The sequence below is a fragment of the Hippopotamus amphibius genome, chromosome 2 (genome assembly GCF_030028045.1).
Source record: "Hippopotamus amphibius kiboko isolate mHipAmp2 chromosome 2, mHipAmp2.hap2, whole genome shotgun sequence".
In the NCBI taxonomy this organism is placed as follows: domain Eukaryota; kingdom Metazoa; phylum Chordata; class Mammalia; order Artiodactyla; family Hippopotamidae; genus Hippopotamus; species Hippopotamus amphibius.
The window spans coordinates 28782879-28804857 of NC_080187.1; the positions used below are offsets into that span (position 1 = coordinate 28782879).

The 21979-nt window shown below is 43.1% G+C and overlaps 1 protein-coding gene across 3 annotated transcripts in view; it reads left to right on the plus strand.

The window, feature by feature from the left end:
• ABCA1 (ATP binding cassette subfamily A member 1) overlaps positions 1-21979 on the plus strand; it is a 123802-nt gene that overhangs the window by 53193 nt on the left and 48630 nt on the right. For all 3 annotated transcript variants that reach the window (XM_057720426.1, XM_057720425.1, XM_057720427.1), the window contains 6 exons: positions 1241-1362; positions 3395-3571; positions 14361-14453; positions 18839-19079; positions 21250-21389; positions 21744-21860. In XM_057720426.1, the coding sequence (XP_057576409.1) occupies positions 1241-1362; positions 3395-3571; positions 14361-14453; positions 18839-19079; positions 21250-21389; positions 21744-21860 (890 nt within the window). The remainder of the gene's footprint in view (positions 1-1240; positions 1363-3394; positions 3572-14360; positions 14454-18838; positions 19080-21249; positions 21390-21743; positions 21861-21979) is intronic.

Sequence of the window (21979 nt, forward strand, 5' to 3'; positions counted from 1 at the left end):
AGCCCCGTTTTCAGATCAAACATCTGTTTCTCATCAGTTACGTGATTTGTGTGTGCTAGGTTTGCCCCCTAGAGGTCGGTTTGTGCCTGGGCCTGTGGACTGCAGCCTCTCAGTGATGTCTTCAGTCATGAGGTCATGAGGAGCTGGTTTTCTCTTTATTGAAAGAAGTTGGGTTATTAAGAGGGCGGGGCAGAAGGAGAAGTGGACACTCAAATGAAGTATGGCAGGTAAAGGAGAGCATTTCAATAAGGGGGTTCCTGCCAAGCATCTGGTCAGAAACCCCACGTTTTGGAGATAAAGATTCGGAGTGAATTTCAGAATGAAATCTCTGAGTGATACCACTAGGCAGGGTCTCCAGCTCTGGGGACTAAAATTGGATTTCTGGTTAGTGCTTTTTCTGCTTCACTACACTGGATTGGAACCGTTTCTGAATGTACCTGGAGGGCTTATTATTTAAAGCGATTCTGTTTGACACCCTGCAGCAATCCAGTCATTTAGTAGGGTTGATTTTTTACGTGTATGCCTATGTGTTTTCTTAAAGCATGGCAGACTTGGGTGTTGGAGCTCTGTGTCACGTGTTCCACATTTGGAACTGAAATGAGACCATGCCTGTGAACGCACTTGATATGCCTAACGGTCTACACCTGTGGTTCTCAAAGGGTGGCCCCCAGACCAGCTGCATCAGCATCGCCTGGCAGCTTGTTAGAAATGCAGATTCTCTAGCCTCATCCCAAGCCACTGAAGCAGAAACTCTGGGAGTAGGGGACCAGCAGTCTGGTTTCACAGGCCCCGCAGGTGATTTTGATGCCTGCTAAAGTTTCCTCTACTCTGCATCAAGAGGAAACCAGCCTCTGGGGCTCGTGGGAGTAAGATTTTAAATATCTCCGAGTTTAGCTCTTTCAGTTGGCATTGGGGAGATAGGAGCGGTGGGGTCAGGATCACAAATCTCAGGTGGGTTGACTTTTTCCTTGAAAAGCAAGGCAATGCTGTGTGTGTGTGTACAGCAGTGTCTACGCCACAGCTTCAGAAAGCAGTCTTTTCATGTCTCTGCTGTTAAGGCGAAGCTCCCTGAACCTCGTTTCTCTGTGTGCTTAAGCCAGAGGCCTGTGGTTATCAATCGGTTTAAAATGAGGCAGTCAATATTATGATATTTTGCTCCATCATGCTGACTTTTTAATTAATTATTTATCTATTTTTGAGTTGCTTATGAAATGAAAATAAAACACTGTTTCTCCGGCAGGCTTGAAGTTTCGGGACTTCCTGGTAGACAATGAAACCTTCTCTGGATTCCTGCATCACAACCTCTCTTTGCCAAGGCCAACTGTGGACAAGATGCTGGGGGCTCGTGTCAGTCTCCGCAAGGTAAGATGTGACCTTCACCTTCCCTGGTGGGGCTGATGGCAATGGCATTGTTGGAGAGTGCCTGGAAGGAAATGAATAAACTCCTGTCTTTGTAATGGCGCTGAAGGAGGTTGCTGGCTCCAATGCAGCTTCACCTATTTTTACCACCCTGCTCAGGCTGGCATTACCAAACCATCCAGAGAGTAGAATGTACAACCTGGCATCATGGACCAGCTGGTTGAAATAAAATTGATTTCCTGCCTGTCAATTGGCATTTGTTGATAACACCTCCCTGAAGGGGAGGTGAATTTAAGATGAATTAAACATTTTCTTTAAAATTTCACAATTCTGTGACAATAACCAGGGTTGAGGATTATTACTCTGAGTATCTCTATCTGTAAAACCTAAGACAGGAGATTTTAAAAACGTAACGCTTCCTTTAAAGATAGACGAGAAAGATATATAAGGAGAAAATGCTTAATTTTTTTCTTCAGTTTATAAAACCAGACAGTAATATTAATGTTTATGTAGAATTTTAACCTTAGATATTAAAAAACTCCCCTGACATCATACAGTGGGGAGCAGGCCCAGATTGCATGGTTATTGATTTTCAGAGAAACGTCTCAGGTTTATTCTCTGGAAAGAAGGGGAACTGCTTCCTTACCATGTCTCATGTCTACACAGTAGCTTGTCTTTGCAGTAAGCAGAAGTAGTGGAAATGTTTATGTCTGAAAATAGATCTTTGCTTTACGTGATCTAGAATTTTTAAAATTAGAAAAAGATGCTTACTGCTTGCCCTTATGAAACTAGGAAAATATGCCTTGTGTTTACCAGTTGTGTGGTTGGGAGATGGGCCAAAGGTGGCAGGCTTATGAAAATCGTTAGCAGCATTTCCATTGCCCCCCCGCCAGTTTCTTATCTGTCACATCCGATCAGTTTAATATAAGGGGCATCCTAAGTACGAAGGTGGTCTTTGCATGGTAATTAGTCTCTGTGTAGTCAGTGTTCTTAAACACAACACTAAAAGTAGGCTGTCAGCAAGGACTAGCTAGAGAAAAGAGGAAATGTGAAGTGCACTCAAGTACCTTGCCGTAGGTAGAAACAATAGAAACTGTGGCCGACTGAGTGCCCTGCAGTGTTAGAAAGCTGTAAGGGTCTTGAGAGGCTTTTGGTCCATCACTCCCATTAGGTTGTACTACAAGCAGGTCAGGCTGCACCAACTGAAATAAACAGAGGAAGTAGTAATGGAGTAATAGTCTGATTCATCCGTTCATTCATTCCACAAATATTTACTGCCCATATGTTCCAGGACTGTGGACACGCAAGGGAGCAAGAAAAACAAGGTTCTTCATCTTACTGAACTTGTTGTCTAATGGACAGTAAGGACCATATATGAAGAAGTGCAGTTTATAGGTCTAGTAAAGCTAATTAAATAAGATATGGCCAAGGAGAGGTTCTTTGTTAAAACGAATAGAAAAGAATGACTTAGAATTGGCCTATGAACGAGATAAGGGGCTTGACTTTCTAGTACTCTGCTCTGATACAAGTAAAAGGAAGAGTTCCATATTCTGAAATTGTTTGAACATGGTTCTTTGCATCAGTTAAATATATGTATCTACAAATAAATAGTATAAATGCCTTTTTTTTTAGTAATTCAGCCCAACCCCAGTTTAAGATATCATGCATTCCAAAATAATGAGAATTTTCTATTTTCTCTAATAAAAGTGGTTTCAGGAGTTCAGGCTCTAGATTCCTATTTGCTGAATCACGTGTCCCACTTTTGAGAAAAAGAGTTGGACTCAGGATTTCCCTTCACAAGGACAAGAGTGTGGAGGTGATGAGTCAGACACCACATTCCAGTTTTAAGTGTCCTGTGGGATCACGCCTTGAGCCATCTGAAGTTCAGTGGAGACCCGATGCATTGGACAGGGTCTAGTAGTGTCCATTCTTCAAAGCTGTATTGATGTGAGGTCCCCCAAAAGGCTGCCAGGACCCTGCTTCCCATCTTTGTCATCCAGTTTTGCTTCTCTCTCTTTGTATGAAATGCTTTCAGGTATTTTTACAAGGCTACCAGTTACATTTGACCAATCTGTGCAATGGATCAAAATTAGGAGAGGCGATTCAACTTGGTGACCAAGAAGTCTCCAGGCTTTGTAGCCTGCCAAGGGAGAAACTGGATGCAGCAGAGCAAGTACTTCATTCCAACCTGGACATCCTGAAGCCAATCCTGGTGAGGAGGCTTGCTGTGTGGGGAAGCTTCAAGCACTAATGCTTTTGGAATGTGAAAATTTTCCTTGGGCAACATGAATTTGTTTTCGTAGAAATATAGGGCTGGCTGGGAGTTGGAGATATAATTTGACTCAGTAGTATTCTAACTGTCCTTTCAAGCTTTTGGGTCACCTCTCCAAGAGTTAATGGGGGAAAGAGTGAGTTGGGTGTGGCTCTGAGTCCATGTCTAAGGTCCCTTGTGCCTGTTTCAATCAGAGAAGACCTGCTTTGTTATGGTTTTTAATATTGTAAGGGTTCATTTGAAGAAGGAATTCCCCAGCTTTAAAAAAAAAGTCTCAAAACTGTTAATGGGAAGATGGCTATCTATTCATTTCTAAAAGCCTATCAGAAAGGAGACACTGAGATGTCTCAGTGGGAAAACCCTGGAACTGGATGGAGCACACTTACTAGCTTAATCAATGACAAAATTGCATTCATAGAAAAAAAAATTCCAGCAAAGTATGATCACCAGCTGGGAATGACTAGTTCAGAGAAGAGATCCGTGAGAATACATGTTCGTTCCTAATCCAAGAATAGGGATGAGTCTGAGCACTAGAACTAGGCACATCAGTGTGTCTAGTTCCAGAACAGGTATCTTTCTTTGGATTTCTTGGAGCTCTGGTGCAGTGCCCCTTGAACAACATCCTTTAGCATTCAGTGTTCGGGTTTCCTATTCACCATAGAGCTCTCTGATTTGTCAGTAGTTTTTTTAAAACCAGGGGAAAAGCCCTTGGAAGAAGGATATGCCTGGAAAGAGATGTTCCTCATTATATTAGAAAGAAGTTGGAACCCTCTGGGACTTTGCACACCATAATTTCTCTAGAGAAAGATGGGCCCTCCTGGGGTACTAACAAAGTTCGGTTTCTGGGCCCTGTACCTGGATTACACCCTAGAATATTCCTTGGAAACCCATCCCAGGGTTTACCCTCTTGACTGACCATTAAGGAGTCCTTGTATCCTGCTTGACTCTCTGATGCTATAGCTTCTGCCTGAGGTGAAGGTAGTAATAAAACTGTGACTTCTTGGATGCTTCCGAGGCAGGGTTGATGGTGACCCCGTCAGTGTGAAGGGTTTAAGCCTAATACCTAAGATGGGTTTTTGTTTTATTCCAGAAATAGTATTTCTGTTTCTGTGTTTAAAAACATACTGCATTGTTTTCGGTGTTCTGATTCCATGGTTAATGTTTCTAGAGTATAATTTTAGTAAGATATATTTGTGTATGGAGATGTTTCCATCCCCAGATAACTGGTCTAAATAATCAGATAAGCTCATCAGGGAAGACACTTGCAGCCTGTTGGCACTTTTTGCATTGTGAGACGGAGGGTCAAAGGTTGTTACGAATGGTAGACCATTTCCTTGGACTGTTTTGGCTGTTTTGTTTGACTTCACTGCAAGACAGAAATGTTCACCCTTTCAGCCAGGATGATTCAAGCTTTGGAAAGATGGGGGCTTTTAGAAGACAGAATAATTTATTCTGGTGCCCATTCATTGTTTGATTTCTGTTTACTCATTGAACACCTCTAATTATATAATGTCTGAATTATGCTCCAAGTAGAATGATAGTATAGCCTTCATAGAATGATAGTATAGCCTTCATAATCTGATAGTCAACAGCTTAGGGTTCAACTTGAAAATCTTTCCCTAGTTGGGAAAATTAGCATGATTGGGGTATGGAAATGCACTGTCAAAACTGTCAGCTACATCACAGCCCATCCTGTCATGTTGTGGTGGTGCCTTGCAGACCAGTTGGTTCACTGCGGGTGTTGATTAGGGTGGCTGCCGTATGCTTCCTGCACATCTCTTGGGCATGGGAGCATCTCAAGTTCTGCTCCTGCCTGTCAGCTGTGGCTGTGAGATCTCTTCCTAAAATCAGAAAATGGGGCTCTGAAATTAGAACATAGTGAGTGGCCAGGATGGCTCTGCATAAAGATGTTTTAGGTGATACCTGTGGGATCAAATGACTTCCAAATATTTTGAAATGTGACTCATATAGCAGTGCCTTCATTGGAGCGCTGGGATCGATATTTGATTTACATTAAGCAGCCTCTTGCTTCTGCCACTTGCTTGGAATTTTGACATTGGTGATGGTAGGTGGGTGTGCCGTGAGACCTCATTGCACATGGACAGTTAATTGCGCCAAGAAATACAACAGGACCAGCAACCAACATTGGCGGTGGGGGGGTGGGGGGTGGTGAGCAGAGAGAAACTGTTCTGTCAATATGCGTTTCTGCACCTAGAGTAGATTTTGAGGAGAGGCATGTTTTGAAACATGTCTCTCTTCTCTCTCTCTCTCTCTCTTTTCTTTTGGTGTGGCTGTTTCTCTGTTTTTCAGCCAAGGTATTCTGAATCTTTCTCCTGGGCGTCCTTTAGTTCCTGTTGACCACTTGGACTACATTGTTTTGACAACAGCAGGGAAGTGTGGCAGAATAGAAAGGGTGTAGGCTTGGGGTCAGCTGCATCTGAGTTCAAATACTGCCTCAGCATTTTAGCAGCTGTGTGACCTTAGATACATCAGATTCCGTAAAGCCTCAGTTTTCTCTTCATTTACATATGGATAACGGGGTGTACGCTTTGTTGTGATTATTGCCCATGTATACAAAGAGCCTGGCAGAGGGCCTGGTACACATTAGATGCTCAATCAATAGAAGTTAATAATTTAATTGATATAAGTAATATAAATTATATGCTGAAAACAGTGGCGGGTAAGGTAGCAATTTTCTTCTCTAACTCAGTGTTAGAAATCAGTCACATCAAGCAAAGTAGCCTTGAGGAATGTTTCAATGAAGAGTTGTGTTCTTTGCTTGGATATGGCCGAGGCCTCTCACCCTGTAGGGTATTTGTTTATGCCTTGGTTATACCTTGCGTAAAATGAAGGTATTAATTTTGCATATCAAGGTGTTTATAGGGCTGTATTCCTTTCTGGAGTCTTTGAACATGAATCTGTTTCTGAGCTCATTCAGGTTGGTAGCTGATTTCAGTTCCTTGAAGTTGTAGGACTGAGGTCACTGTTTTCTTGCTGGATATCAGCTGGGGGCTGACCTTTGCTCCTAGAGGCTGCCAGCATTCCTTCTCATGCTTTTCATATGGTCCTTCTCCAGCCACAGTGGTTTGAGCTTCTCTCATGCTTTAAATCTGACTTTTCCTTCTGTTGCATCTCTCTGCCTCCAGCCTGAGAAAGTTTTTTGCTTTTAAGGGCTCATGTGATTAGACTGAACCCACCCATATACCTAGGATAATTTCCCTATTTTAACATTCATTACTTTTTACATCTGTAAGGTACATTTTACCAGGTGATGTAACTGATGGACAGGTTTCAGAAATTAGGGAGTGGACGGCTTTGGGGAGGGCGTTCATTCTACCATAACTGCCTTCGGATTGGAACATATATTGGAACAATATTTCATTATGTCTTTGAAGTGTTTCTTCAGTGCCCTTGGCTTTTTTTTTATTAGTCCCATTTCAGCCCTGTGTACTTTTTTTGCTTATATTCTGAGAGTGACACTAAAGCACAATAAACACTACTCACTAAGGTTTGTAATGCACAAGCCAAAGGGCAGTGACTTTGGAAAGCAGAGCACCTCTGAACAAGGCATGAGACATGCATCAACAAAACTAACATGTGTTTACTGACTGTCTGCTTTGTGCCAGGTACTGTTCTAAGGCACTGAAGTTTCAGCCATGAACAAGGCAGACAAGGTCCACATGGAGCTTTCATTCCAGGGGGCACTGAGAACCAGCCTTGAGGCTGAGATTGGGAACTTGAGGAATTCTTCACAGGTTCTGGGTTCTGTAAAGTGAGGGCTGTCCTCCCAACAGCTCCCTGACAACAGTCTTGTCCAATATGGGACACTGCGAGCCCCAGTGAAAGTCTGTGTGGTTCAGTAGGCTTGGGCTCTAGTCGTGTCTGTGATGTGAAGATGGTGTCTGATCCCTGAGGTGAGAAAAATGGTGTCTGATTCGAGTTAGCAAGGACAGGCATGCAGATTGACCTCCATCTCGATAACAGCTTAGACACCGCACAACCATGTGGCTAGATTGTCCTGACCTCTGATGATACGTTCACCTGAAAAGGGAAAGTTCTGTCTCCATGGAACAGAATGTTCTGTTCATGTGTCTTCTGATGCATGTAGTGCATTCTTGCAAAGGCAGAACTCAGTTCATGGGACAAAGGAGGTGAGGTGAGTGGTGCCCTGAGGTGCCCAGAGGACCAGTGAGCTCACAGCTGGACTGCACAAGGTGGTGATAGTCTTTGTACCTGGTATGCGGCTTACTTATTTTCAATTTGAACAAGAACATATAAATCCTAGCCCTGAATTGAATTTTCTGAATACAGGCAAAGGGAAGCAGAGATTTTAGTCTACTTTGAGAGCATGTCAGGGAAGTTTGAAATGTCCCAATGAACACATTGTAATATGCATTTGCAGGAAGAAGACAAAATTGTGTATTATATTGAAAATACTATTCAAATATAAGTATGTCCACATCTCACTTTAATGGTGGAGTCCCTGCAAAATTTGAGTGTGGATAAGATTTTTATAAATTTAAAAGAGTTTTCAGTTACATTTTAATTTCACAGATGTTCTGTCTTGTATTTCTATTTGCCTGTGACTTCTAATGCATTGGTAGTAATCTCTCCCAGTTGTCCTTTTGTATAGCGATCATCTATAAACAAACCCTTAATTTTATTCATTCAGAAAGTATTTTTGAGCCCTGATCTGTGCCATGCACTGGGCCAGGGAGGCCGTGATAAGCAAGGTGCAGATTTCTGAGTTTCCCTGCTGGTGGGGGAGTAGATGGACAGAGCAAGAAAAGAGCAGATGCTGTGCAGAGTGATAGCCTCTCTGCTGGGTGCTGTGCAGGCCCAGATGGGGCCTCCTAACTCAGTCTTTGAGGATCAAGAAAGAAACATCCTCTAAGTTGGAACCTGGAGAATAGACGTTAGCCAGGTAAAGACAGGAGAAGAATCTTGCGTGCAAAAGACATGGCGTGTGCAGGGGCTCAGAGGAGAGAGACAAGAGAAGATGGCATTTAGAGGTACTGTGCATGGTTGAGTAGTTCAGAGTGGATCGGGTACAGCAACAGGGAGTTTGATGGGAGAAGTCATGGTAAGACATATGATGCAGAGGTGCTGAGGGAAACTTTCATGAGTCATTTTTAGGCTATTGGCCCTCATCCTTAGAGTAAGGGGAACCACTGAAGGGCTCCAGGGGTGAGTGACTTGATGAGGTGAATGTGAAACAGAGTATATGTGAATTTGAATGACTTTTGGAGCAGGACTCATACCAGTCCATCACTCACCCTCCTAATGTGCTCTTCCCTTTGCTTTTCATTTTTCTTCCACATTTATTGGGTGCCTAGTTATTATGTGCCAGGAACTGTGCTGGACACTTGAGTTGAAATAAAACAGCAGCTCAGACATTAAAGTCAATTGACTTTGCTAGGTTATCGCCTTTTTAAAAAAAATTTTAAGTCTTTTACAACTTAGTTAAACTAAGTTTTTGGTGGGGTACATGCTGTAGCATACACAGAAATATAGTATATATTATGGAATGTAGAAATATAATGTACACATGAAATTTACATAATAAACCATTGTTACTTCAATTTAAAAAAGAAAAAGAAAAAAATAAAATTCAAGTGGAAGGAAAAAGCTAGTGAGGATAGAAAGAATATAATGAAGTCATCTATTAGACCCAGAAAAGATGGCACAATGGCCTTTCTCATTCTGGGGCCAGTGCCCCAGACTGTCATGCTTTTAGGAACTGTTGCAATGTTGCGATTAACACATTTTGCAGAAATGGGTAGGAGCTTTTGAGTAATACTCATTTGTCTATTCTTCCACTAATGATAGTATAGCATTTAGTTATGATCTAAAATTACTGAATAATGCATGAATTCCAGTTAGCCTAACACAGAACGTACAGTCTTCACTGAAGGTTTTATTTTCCCTCTTTTCCCCCCTGTTTTCCTTCATACGAGAAAATCTTGCCTTCTGTGGTTAGTGGAGACCTATATGAATTCATAGCCAAGGGAATGTTTTTGGTTAAGAAAAATAGTCGTAGGAGTTCCAAACTGTGAATGATTTACTGGAGCTCTTTGGAAATACTATTGGCAAACTTTGTTTGCCTTTGTCGGAAGTATGAGCAGGAGACCACAGTCAATATTCTAGGTGTAGGCACGTGGTTCTCAGACTTCATCTTGTGGCCTCATTTTAAGGCATGTTGCCTAGGGTTAATTTTGTTCAAGGAAGTTAGACATCTTTTGGATCTGATACAGACTCAAGCCAACTTATATTCTTACCCTTCCTTCATTCCTGCCAATCTCCTTTCCTCCTCCCTCTCTTTTGTCTTTCATTGAATTAAAAAGAAAATTATAAAATAGTTCAAATATATAAAAAGGCACAGAAATAACATAACACCCATGCACCATCATCCAGCATTTTACCGTGCCTGCTTTAGATTCATTTCAAGAAATAAAACACTACATATACAGTTTGTGTCACCTGTATATCTCCCTTTTTCTTCAAAGATAACTGCTATCCTGGAGTTGCATATTTTTATGCAACCATATATATATTTGCATTCTGTTAATAATAACATAGTGTATTGGTTTGCATGTGTTCACATTGTGTAAGTGTGCATGTTGATTTGCAGCTTGTCTCTTTCACTCAACGTTATGTTCTTGAGATTTATCAATGTTGATAAATGTGGCATCTGGTTCATTTTAACTGCTGCATGGTATTTCATTTTTGTTCTAAAATTTTTTTAAAAATCCATTCTCCAGTCTTTGGCTTGTTTTTTCATATTGGTGGTGGTGTCTTTTGGTGCGTAGTGTTTACTTTCAGAAGTTGAAGTCGTTAGTTCCCGGTTTTGGTTTGGACTTCTGTATTTTAAGAAGGCCTTCCCTACCCCAAGTTCATAAGTACATTTTCTCCTCTATATCCTTTAAACTTTCTTTTTTAGTTTTAGTTTTTTAATCTACCAAGAATTTAATTTTGTATAGTGGTATGAGACAGAAAAATTACTATCTTATATGAGTAACTACTTGTCTTAGCAACACTAGTAGAATAGCCCATCCTTTCTCCATTAATTTGTAATATTAGATCTGATTTACATCATAATGTGCAAGCACAAAAAAGTGAAATGAAGTCTTGAGCAAAATACCTGGATAATGTAAGATTTAAACTTGATGTTGAATTTGAATTGTGTGTGTTTTTAACCATGTGATATCAGCCCACACCTATATGTGTAACTCCAATCAGCACTTCTTTGAAAAGGGAAATTAGTTTGTACTGGTTACAGGTTGCCAGTACTTATGTTAATGAATTCCAAGCATTTAATCTCAAACAATAATTAGTGTAAAAAAGCATCCTGATAAATGGCATTGACTATTATAGTTATGACTTATGGATGGGTTTAGCCAGTGTTTTTGAGACCAAAACCTAAATCAATTAAACAAACAAACCAAAGTTCAGTCTCTTGACTACAAGTTCATATAGTAAGATATGGTATTGTATGGAGTCTGAATATCTAACGGTCTGAAATCCACGGCAGATGTAACGAGGTCTTTATGTTTATGCCATGGTTAACAGTATTCATGGGTTAGACAGCCATGCAGTAGGCCCTGCTGTGTGTGTGGAGTTTTGCTGAATTGTGTAGCTTCTAAAACAAGAAGAATAAGCTTGCTCCAAAGTTGACACTTACATTGAAAAACCTGAGGGAAAAATCATTACCTAATAAAGACGTAAATTCATTCAAATGGGGAAGACATATTCTCAGAACAACGTGAACTGCTCATTGATTTGTATCCTTCAGGGGAATGTTTGCTAGTGCGGACAACAGGCCAGTGTTGGGTCTGGGAGGTTTAGAGAACTAGTCTCTTGCACTTGGTGGCTTGGGTACACAACTGGTGTAACATACCTGGCTGCACATTTTGGCACTGTCTTGCATCCCACGCAGGGCTGGGTGAGAACTGATTGATTTCACTGCTTCACAGTCTGAAGCAGACAGCATCGTGTGAACCAGATGTGGAATGCTCAGACAGCCACATTCGTGCAAAGAATACTATAAAAAAGAGGTGTGAATATTGTCCAGGTGCTGTGCCTCAGTGGTGCTCAAACTTCCGTGTGCAAAAAATTCCCCAAGGATTCCCAGGTCTCACGTCTAGCTTCTCATCAGTAGGTCTCAGGGGCTGGGAGTTGGCATGCCTGACAAACACCTCAGGGGGTTCTGATGCAGGAGCTCCTGAGACCACTCTGTGTTGATGAAACCTGGTTATTATCAGTTCTCTGTCAGATTTAGGTTGTGTTCAAGTGCAGTTGGTACCATTTTAATTTAATATTTTCTTTTAATCAACTCATTTGTATCAAGGAAAGGACACTATATTATTCCTGTAAAAGTAAAATCAATATCACTTACTGTACATAGAAGGTACACGTGAATATATATTAAGATAAAGGTGTGTATGTGTGTGTATATATATGTAATTATAGATACATGTACATAATCATAGGTTTTTCTTCAGGTTTTTCCATTTAAATGTCAAGTTTGGGGAAAGTTTATGTGTATATAGTATAAATATATATCAATATATGTATTTCATCCACTTAATGTTTTGTTTCACAGTTTGACAAACACTAAGAAAAAGGGTTATAGAGGAGAGAGAAGCACTTATCCCAAGGATTCAGGAATTAGGATTAGGATGTCTTAACTTTGTGCTGAGGCATATTTATAATTTTAGAAATAGAACACTGGAGTGTGGCCGTTGTGCTTTCAGCTGACAACTCTAGCTCTCTGCCTAGTGGAGGGAGAGCACCGCAACAGGAGGAACAAGAGACAGAGGAGGGATGCATGTCCTTTCAAGAACTGGAAAACGCTGTGTGCAGAGGAGAGTCCTAGCCCTTCCGTTTTGGTAGTAGACTTTTGAGGAAGGGAAGAGAAAGGCAAGGATGGAATTGTTTACCACTGTGAGGATCTACGGTGTGCCAGGCACTGTGCAGGCGGCTCTGGTTTAATGTTTATGAAGAGGCTGTAGAGTTGAAGTGGAGGTGTGGGGCGTTTGAGCCACTTGTCCAGGTCCCCATTACCAGAGAAGAGGGGGCAGCGTGGTGAGAGTCTTATTTCCATTCAAACCTTTTAAAAGGAATGGATTAACTACCAAATTTTAAACATTAATTTGGCGTTTTTTGTTTTGCTATTCAATTGTGAACATTTATCCTCTTGTGGACCTCATGGTGAGCACAGAAACAGTTTTTACCTCCTATGTCTCCCAATTAAGACTTCTCAGTTTATAAGTTTTCCTTACCAAGGTCTCTGTAGGTTCAACTTTTAGTATGGTAGCCTCGAGGTATAATGTGAACCTGAAGAGAGAAAGAAGAAAACAAACAGAAAGCCTCCCACCTGTTTTTGCTCATAATTACTTCATGGACGGAACAATCATTAATACAGCCTGTGAACTGTGTGACAGAGACCTGCCTGAGCGCAGCATTTCAAGGAAAGCATGGGCCGGTCAGAGAACTGGGAGTGTGGGAAGGCTGGTGCAGGGTGAGTGAGCCATTGTAGAAAAGCTTATGAATCAGGCTGGACGAAATCTTCCAGAGAACCTTTAGACAGATTTTATCAGAAATGTACATTTGGGATTATGCTAGGATATTATCATCATGATACTAACGGAGCCTTCTGTATTTGGAGTTGTTTTTAAAAGACAACATCCCAGGCTGCTGTTCTCCAGAGATAATGATGAGCTCCATCTACTTTCAGCCATCTTCTGTGCAGGCTGCCTTATGATTTCACAGCAATTCCTGATATATGACAAATATCAAAATAGTTCAGCCTTCTCCAGATTTCTGAGGGTCTGATATTGAATAAAATGATGCCCATAGAAGTGCCAAGGAAAGATGGGTTTTTCCCTGGAGACTTTTTTCCCCCCTATTTGGCAAATAGAGTGATGAAACTGACCCTATATCTTTTTTTCTTTGGAAGCTTGAAAACTCAGAACCAACTCTGACCTCAGAGTCTGTGCATCATTGTTTGTTTTTCTTCTCTAGCTTAGACTTTCTACCCTAACCTGTCTTCTCCTTGGGCCTAAATTAATTATTTTCTTCTATTTGCCATGCAGCTAGGTGGCATATAACAGCAATATATAAATGAGTAAATATAACAATTTGATTCAAACTAGACATAAGTATTTTTAAGTTATTTAAAATTAATTTTAACATAGTAAAATAAGTTTTACTATATATTAAAAATAAGTATATTTCCAGTGTTAGAAACAGTGCTGACTTAAATGGCAAGAAAGAGAATTCCTTCTTCCCATGCTTTTGGCAACTTTAAGCTTTCTACTTTCTTCTTTTCTTGTGAGCCATCACACACTTGTTTCTCAGGGCCATTCACATGTTGTCTTTCTTGCAGAGTCATAGACAGAGTTGGGAATTTATGATGAGCTTTGCATTGGACACACACACACACACCCACACCCATGTGAGATATTTTATCTATTGCATATCAACTAGTTTAAAATACATATTCCTACACCATTTAAAAGCATTCATCAAAGAATTAGTAGTTCTTATGTGAGATGAACAACCTGCAAACACACAGAATAATTTTAGTGTCTTATTTTGGTTGGGAGTGGGTTTCTTGTGTTTTAAACTCAAGATTGTGAATGGTTTTAATTCACTTGTTTATTTTTAAGTAGAGATTTCAGGTTTACACTGAGTTTAGAAACAGTATTTTTTTTTTTTCTCATTGCAGACAAAACTAAACTCCACATCTCCCTTCCCGAGCAAGGAGCTGGTTGAAGCCACAAAAACTTTGCTGGATAGTCTTGGGAATCTGGCCCAAGAGGTAAGTCGTGTCTTTTCAGCCCGAGATGGCAAACCGTCCGCTATCGCATTTTCCACCCTGAGTTTGGCTCAGAGGGTCCTTTGATTTGAATGTCATAGGAAATGTAAAATCAACTTTAGAAGCATCTGTGATCTTAAAATTACTTAATCTCCTTACTTTAGAGATGAAGAAACCGAGACTCATGGATGTCTCAGGGTTAATTAGCTAGTGGCTAAAGGCCTGATATCTAGCCTAGAACTTTCTCTCATAATTACCCTTGGCCCCTAGTCAGTGATTCATTTGTAAAGAGGATGATTCCTCCTCATCCTCCATGTCCTGTATTTGTCTTACCAGCTACTTCTCCTTATTTCTCCTTCAGTAGCAAAGCAAGACAGTCTTTTTTTACCGAAACATTTGTTTGCTATCTGAAGGGAAGAACGTGGTACTCCTAATTCACATCTTTCCCTTGTAAACATCTGGCCTCTGAGTTCAACTTCGGGGCTGTAGTCTCCTGATAAATGTTGAATTTACCTTTCGGGTCCACATGTTTACAAGTGTATCCGAATAACCTTTGTCATAGGATCAGAGGGCCTAACTTACAAAAAGCAGTTAACCATTCCTCTGCCTCCCAGTCAGCATGCGCTCACCTTTCTGACACCCAGCCTTGTTTCAAATTAGACTTGGGAAGGGGGAACCGTTTGGAGCCAGGTGTATAAAGAGCTAAGCTGAGAGGTGGTGGTCACCAACGGTGCAGGCTTTAATGTTTAAGATACTGGGTAGGAATAATTCGTGGTGAAATTTTCTCAGACTTGGTCCAGCCTTATTATGAGTTGCTTCTCTAACTCATTTTTTGGTGTTTGTATCATTTTTCTCAACTATTAAAGCTCACTTTGTGTCTTCTAAAAATACAGTATTGCATGTTCACTATGGAAAAATGCAGAACATTTGGAAAATACAGAAAACACCGAGATTCAGCACTGTCCACGTGTTGGTGTATTGCTTTCAGTTTTGTGTTTCGATTCTGCTCATGTGTGTCTGACTGGAGAGGCCTGGCTTTTGGGTCCCTTTCAGGGGGAGAAGCTCTCTTCCAGGCTGCCGTCTGTTAACTCCAGTTATGAACTCTGGTGACATCTCTGGGGGTGGGGAAGCTGGGTCTCCTGGGGTTCTTCCAGGAGGCAGAATGAGAAATGGAAACGGCCCTGCAAATCGTTTCTCTCGGGTCCTGTTAGCTGACACTGACGTGCCCTGTACCACTCTGCAGGTCCCTGCCAGCCTTAGCAAAAGAAAGCAGGGAGGCTGCCTCTAAACTCAGTGTCTGGTTACAGCTGTTTCCTCTTACCTTACTGGCCTGCATATTGTCTGGGGTTAAAAAAAAAAAAATTGAAAGCATGTGATGTTTCCATTGCTCATATGGTAGAAACTCTCCAACTGGACAATGTACATTTTCCTTGCCCTGCTTGTTCCCCGGTCCTGGGCAGCAGGGGCCGCCTGCTCCTCTCAATGGAACAGAGAGTCAGGTCACTTTCTCCATGAGTGACTCATTGTCTAATGTGCCATTTCTCTGGGACAAATGGGAGAAGATAAATAAATAAGCGCACTTGTTGATCTGTTCTGTGTTTGGAAAGAAAGTTTGTTGTTTTGACCGAAGCACAACCCTTGAAAGGAAAAGGAAAAGGGAGCGAAGCTGCCCTGGTTCATGCAGTTTCACCCAGTTTCCCTGTGTAATCCACACAACAGACATGAGTGGGTCCTACTGTGCCCATTTTACAGGTGACACCAAGGCTCAGAAAAGCTAGGCAACTTGCCCACAGTCACCTAGTAAGTTAATTGGCAAAACTGGGATTTGAACCCAGGACTGTTGGCCTCTAAAGCCCATGTTCTTGCTACTTTAGCCCACTTTTTGTCTGAACCCTGATAGTAAGTGGGATAGAATAGAAAGGAGACTCGTCAAAGAAAGAAAATATGGGTTAACAGGGCTGGCAGTGGGGTGGGAGTGGGGACTTTTGGAGCCTGATAAGTGAAAGCAGACGTGAGCTTCACCTCTGGGTGATGGGAAGGTGAGCCTGGGGAACCTGAGGAGGCAGGGCAGGGAGCAGCATCTCAGTTACATGTCCAGCACCTACCAGGTGCCGGGCACAGCGGGTGCTGGCCACTCAGCAGTGAGCACAGTTACTTCACTGTTCTCATGGGACTGACACGGGGTGGGAGACAGAAACAAATAGGTCTGTGTATAATGTGACAGCAGGGATGTCTGCAATGAAGAAAAATAAAGCCAGGGAAGAGGGCTGGAGGGAGATGAGGTGGTGTCTTAAAGGAGGGTGATTTCTGAAGTCCTCTCTGGTCAGGTGACATCTGAGCCCGAAGGAAATGACACTAGGGCCTCCACTCCAAGCAGGAGGAACCGTAGATCCAAAGACATGGATGTAGGGCATGATGAAGAGACGTATGTAAAGACCGGGGAGCAGGCCAGCGTGGCCAGAGCAAAGAGGGCAAGTGATAGGGGAGTCGGAGATGAGGTCAGAGCAGGAGGTGAGTGCCGTGCAGGCCTGGTAAGGCTGGGTTTACACTGAGTGAGATGGGAGGCCAGTGGAGGGTCTGGAGCAGGGGCGTCTGGTGTGACCTAGAGGGTGACAGTTGTTTACCTTCCGGCTGTTACGCTGAGAAGAGACTGTGACGGGGGCAAGGGCAGGAGGAGGCCATCGCAGTGGGTTGAGAAAGTGGGTCAGTGGTTCATTCACTCCCGGGATGATGGTCAAACGCCACCTTCCATGGGCTGGAGGGCGAGCGGCCCCCTTCCCTGTGAGGGGGAGCGCTTCACGGAGGAGGTGTGGAGCGTCCCCTGAGGTGCAGAAGAACCGGTAGGAGTTTGCCCCTAAGACAGGTGCCGGAAAGAGCCAAGAATTTGGAATGACTCAGTCATTTATGGTGCTTCTGTCCAAAGATGTGCTGACTTTATGTGGAAAGTAGTTTGTCCTTTTGGTTGGGTGATGGCAGGATGGTGGTGGTGAGAAAGAGAAGTGAGTTTTTGCTACTGTTTAAAAATCTCTAGGGCTGCTGCACCCACTAACAAGAGGAAGGGTGGTCTGACCTCCTCTCCCTTCCCTGTCTGTATACCACATGCACCACATACATGTGATGAGATGATAAAGTCGGGGCAATGCTGACCACCTAATTGTGTTCTCCTGGTGGGAGAGGCTCCCTCTCTGGCGGGAGGAATCGTTGTGACCTCTGACCACCCCTGGAGCTCCTGGTTCCCCTCTGCAGGCAGAAGACGAAGGCAGGATCTAAGGCGCCCAGGACGCGTCCCTTACAGGAGGCAGCAGGCTCTGTGAGATAGAAAACTGGGCCCGTGGAGTCCTAACCTAGTTCGCCTCCAGGGCGTGTGCGGGGTCCTGCAGCCCCTCCCCTCTGCCTGCCTCGCCTCCGCCTTCCAGGCCGTGAGGACCTGCAGTGACATGTCAAGGAATGTAGAGATTTATTAATGATTTATTGTGAAATGTGTGGAAATACAAAGTGCTCTATAAATATTGAATTATAAGAGGCACCGGGCCAAGAAGTCCACATGCTGCTGGAATACATTGGTGCGTGAGACAACCTCACGTGTGAGTCCTAGACTCCGCCCCCAGCTGCCTGGGGCGTCTAGCTCATCCCTGCAGGGCCTCCTGTGCAGGGCCCTCTCTCGGTTGTCGCATGTCCTGTGATTTTCTCCTTGCCACACTCTGTTTTAGCTTCATCATCTTGATGAGAAGTTGGGCCCTCAGAGAAGTGACTTCCCAAAAGCTGCAAGCTAATGAGAGACATAGTGGGGATTCAGACTTGGTCTCCCACTGTGTGCTCTTTCCATTGCCTGACATGAGGATGGGGTTATCACACGCAGCGCATTTTCCGCCAAGAGGTAGAGGGCCCCTCAGCTTCCACACTGAAGTTTGAGGTGTTTTAGAAATGAGGCAGTGACTGAGGATGTGAGCGGTTGCTGATGGACGCATACGAACACATGGTTGTTCAAAGAAAGCATCCTCTGCTATAAACCCGATGATCATCCGAATGAGATAAAGCCCATCACCAGGGGCTGCACTAACTTCTAAGCGGTGCTTCTCAGTCTTTAATGTGTATAGGAATCACCTGGGCACCTCGTGAAAGTGCAGATTTGAACTGTAGATAGATGGACCAGAATCTGCATCTCAAGCAGCCTCTCAGATGATGCTGATGCCACTGGTCCCTGGACCCCAGAGGATTAGCAAGGCTCTGGGAATCCCATCACACGGCTTCTGAGTGGCGACATCAGACAAGAAATGTTCTGGTATGAGGCTTTGGAGAGGTCAGGAGATTAACCTGTTTATTCCTCTTCTGTGTCTTCAAACCTGCCCCCCTCTTTCCTCTCCTTTTCCACCTGATCCCCCCACCAGCTCTTCAGCATGAGGAGCTGGAGTGACATGCGGCAGGAGGTGATGTTTCTGACCAACGTGAACAGCTCCAGCTCCTCCACCCAGATCTACCAGGCCGTGTCCCGCATCATCTGTGGCCACCCCGAGGGCGGGGGCCTGAAGATCAAGTCCCTTAACTGGTACGAGGACAACAACTACAAAGCCCTCTTTGGAGGCAACGGCACTGAGGACGATGCTGGCACCTTCTATGACAATTCTACAAGTGAGTGTCCGTGCAGACCCAAGCCCTGGCCCCAGCCTACCTCGGGTCCAGACTCAGCCCTGTGTCACCCTGTGTCACTTGTGTCACCCCCTCCCTCGTGCTTATGCTCATCCTACAGTAGCAGCAGTGGATGTTTGTTTTCCTGTCTGTTTGTGCCCCAGACTGAACTCCTAGAGGAGGGAGACTCCTGCTAATCAGTGAACTGTCCCCACCTGTGTGAATGGGGCCTGGCACGTCCCAGGCGCTACAGTGAATGGGTGATTGAAAGCCAGTCTCCTCAGTTTTGGGGGATGTCAGAGGGTGGTTCCCAGAGTGATCAAGGATCTCCTCCTCCTCCTCTTCCTTGCTCTCTGCCTCCTCCCTCCCTCTCCTTGAGGTATGCTTTATAATAAAAACTTAATGGTAACAACAACGGTAATAAAAGATAACATTTAGGGAACATTTCCTATGTACTATGCATTTTATATCTCATTTAACCCTTACAATAACCCTGCAAGGAAGATTTTATAACTCCACATCTTACAGGCTCAGAGAGGTTCAGCGACTTGGTCAAACCACAGCAGAGCTAATTGGCAAGAGCCAATGTTAAACTAGATCTGCCTTGCTCCATGCTTTTTTCGGTAAACACACGGCCTCCAAAGTACCTGTTTACGGTGGCGTGTGTGTGCCTTCGGACTCGGGCATTTGATCTCCTGTTTGTTTTTGGTCCTTAGCTGCAAGGCGGCGTTAAAGAACCTTGTAACTCCCCACGCCTGGGCAGTTTTGTGGGGATGTGTGTCCTGTGCCTGGAGCTGGTGTTAGAGTTTTATACAATGGCATCGTTTTCCTTGAAAACCTGATGCGAGTGAGCCTTCTTTCTCCATTTCCAACCACAGGTGTGTCTTTCAGACACTGAGTGAGGTGGCTTTTGTGCATTTCTGTAACACAAGAACCTTTTATTCTTCTCTGGAGTGAAGCACTCCAGACATGGCAGGTTGCTTTGCAAACTTGAGCGAAGGGCACTGTAGGCAGTTTTCTGAAATGCCATCCCCTCTGTTCCCTCGCTTTGTAAGTCAACCCAAGGGAAACTTCATTTGCACAACAGATATAACAGTGAGCAAATCCTCTTTTTTTTTTTTTTTTTTTTTAAATATTATCTTTGCAGCATGTAGAGGATACTTGGTATCTAAAAGAACCCAAAATGAAACTTTAAAAAAATTCAGGAATCCTTCTGAATAATCAAACCCTCTTGTCTGTTACAACTTTGAATTTTTCAGTTTGGGCTGTTTATTACATTTGTTACATGTACTTGTTATGAGACCTGTTAATTAAAGGGAAGTTTTTTGTTTCTGATTGAAAACTAAAGCCTGAATTCAGCCCTCTGTTAACAATGAAAACAAAGTGGTGAGGGCTGGCAGAAGCCATGTAGAGTTATAGATCTAGGCTCCTGCGTAGTAAAAAAACATTTTCTATATTGTCTCAGTTACGTTATCTATCATCATTGTTATAATAAGCTTTGATTATTTATCAAGCATTGTTCTAGGGGCTCCACGGATGGCATCTCAGTTAATCCTTTCCACGTCTCTGCCAAGTAGATGTCATTAACTTTATTTTTACAGAGGAGCCAACTGAGGCTCAGACAAGTGAAGTTGTTACATAGCCATTAAGTGGCAGAGCTGAGACTTGAACCCATGACTGACCAGCTGGCTCCAAAGCTCTTTTTTTTTTTTTAAGGACTTTTATTGAGATATAATCGACATGCAATAAACTGCATATATTTAGAGTGTACAGTTTGATTTTTTTAAAGAACTTTTATTGAGATACAATTGACATACAATAAACTGCATATATTTAGTGTACAATTTGATATTTTTTTTCTTATTAGTGATGTATATATGGCAATCCCAATCTCCCAATTCATCCTACCCAAATTCCCCACCCCTCGCTTTCCCCTTTGGTGTCCATATGTTTGTTCTCTACATCTGTGTCTCTATTTCTGCCTTGCAACCTGGTTGATCTGTACCTTTTTTCTAGATTTCACATATATGCATTAATATAGGATGTTAGTTTTCCTTTTTCTGACTTACTTCACTCTGTATGACAGTCTCTAGGTCCATCCTCCAAAGCTCTTATTGGTTCCTACAAGTATATGACCATGCATACAAATATTTACCTTTCATCCTTTTCATAGCTCCTTATTGCAATGATTTGATGAAGAACCTGGAATCCAGTCCTCTTTCCCGCATCATATGGAAAGCTCTCAAGCCCCTGCTTGTTGGGAAGATCCTGTATACCCCTGACACTCCAGTCACAAGGCAGGTTATGGCTGAGGTAAGCTGCCTGGGCCCAAGAGCCCCTCTAAGAGAATCCTCCTAGAATTATGGACAGAAATGTAAAGGTGGCTTCAGATGGTGTGTATTGAGTATCCTCATGGCTCTTCTGGAATTTCCAAAGAGTGAGAACCTCCAGTCTGACTCAGGCCCCAGCTGACTATGGAGGGTCAGCTCTCCAGCCTTGGGTATTTGAATCACTGCTGCAGGCAGGCACTTCTTGGGAAAGGGAAGGACTGGAAAAGGGCTTCTGTGATGGAGCATCTTTTCAGGGAGCAGCTGAGTTTCTCATGTCTCTGCCTCTCCTTTTTTTTTTTTTTTTTTTTTGCTGCCCCTGCTCCCTGCTTAACTCCAGGTGAATAAGACCTTCCAGGAACTGGCTGTGTTTCATGATCTGGAAGGCATGTGGCAAGAGTTCAGCCCCAAGATTTGGACCTTCATGGAGAGCAGCCCAGAAGTGGACGTTGTCCGGGTGAGTGCCCCTCTGATTACCGTGTGCCTGCTTCATGCTTTTGACTTTCCCAGAAGTGACTGTGAGGTGAATTCTTTACATCGAACCAGTACAGACGTACTGAGCATAGCTCAAGCCAC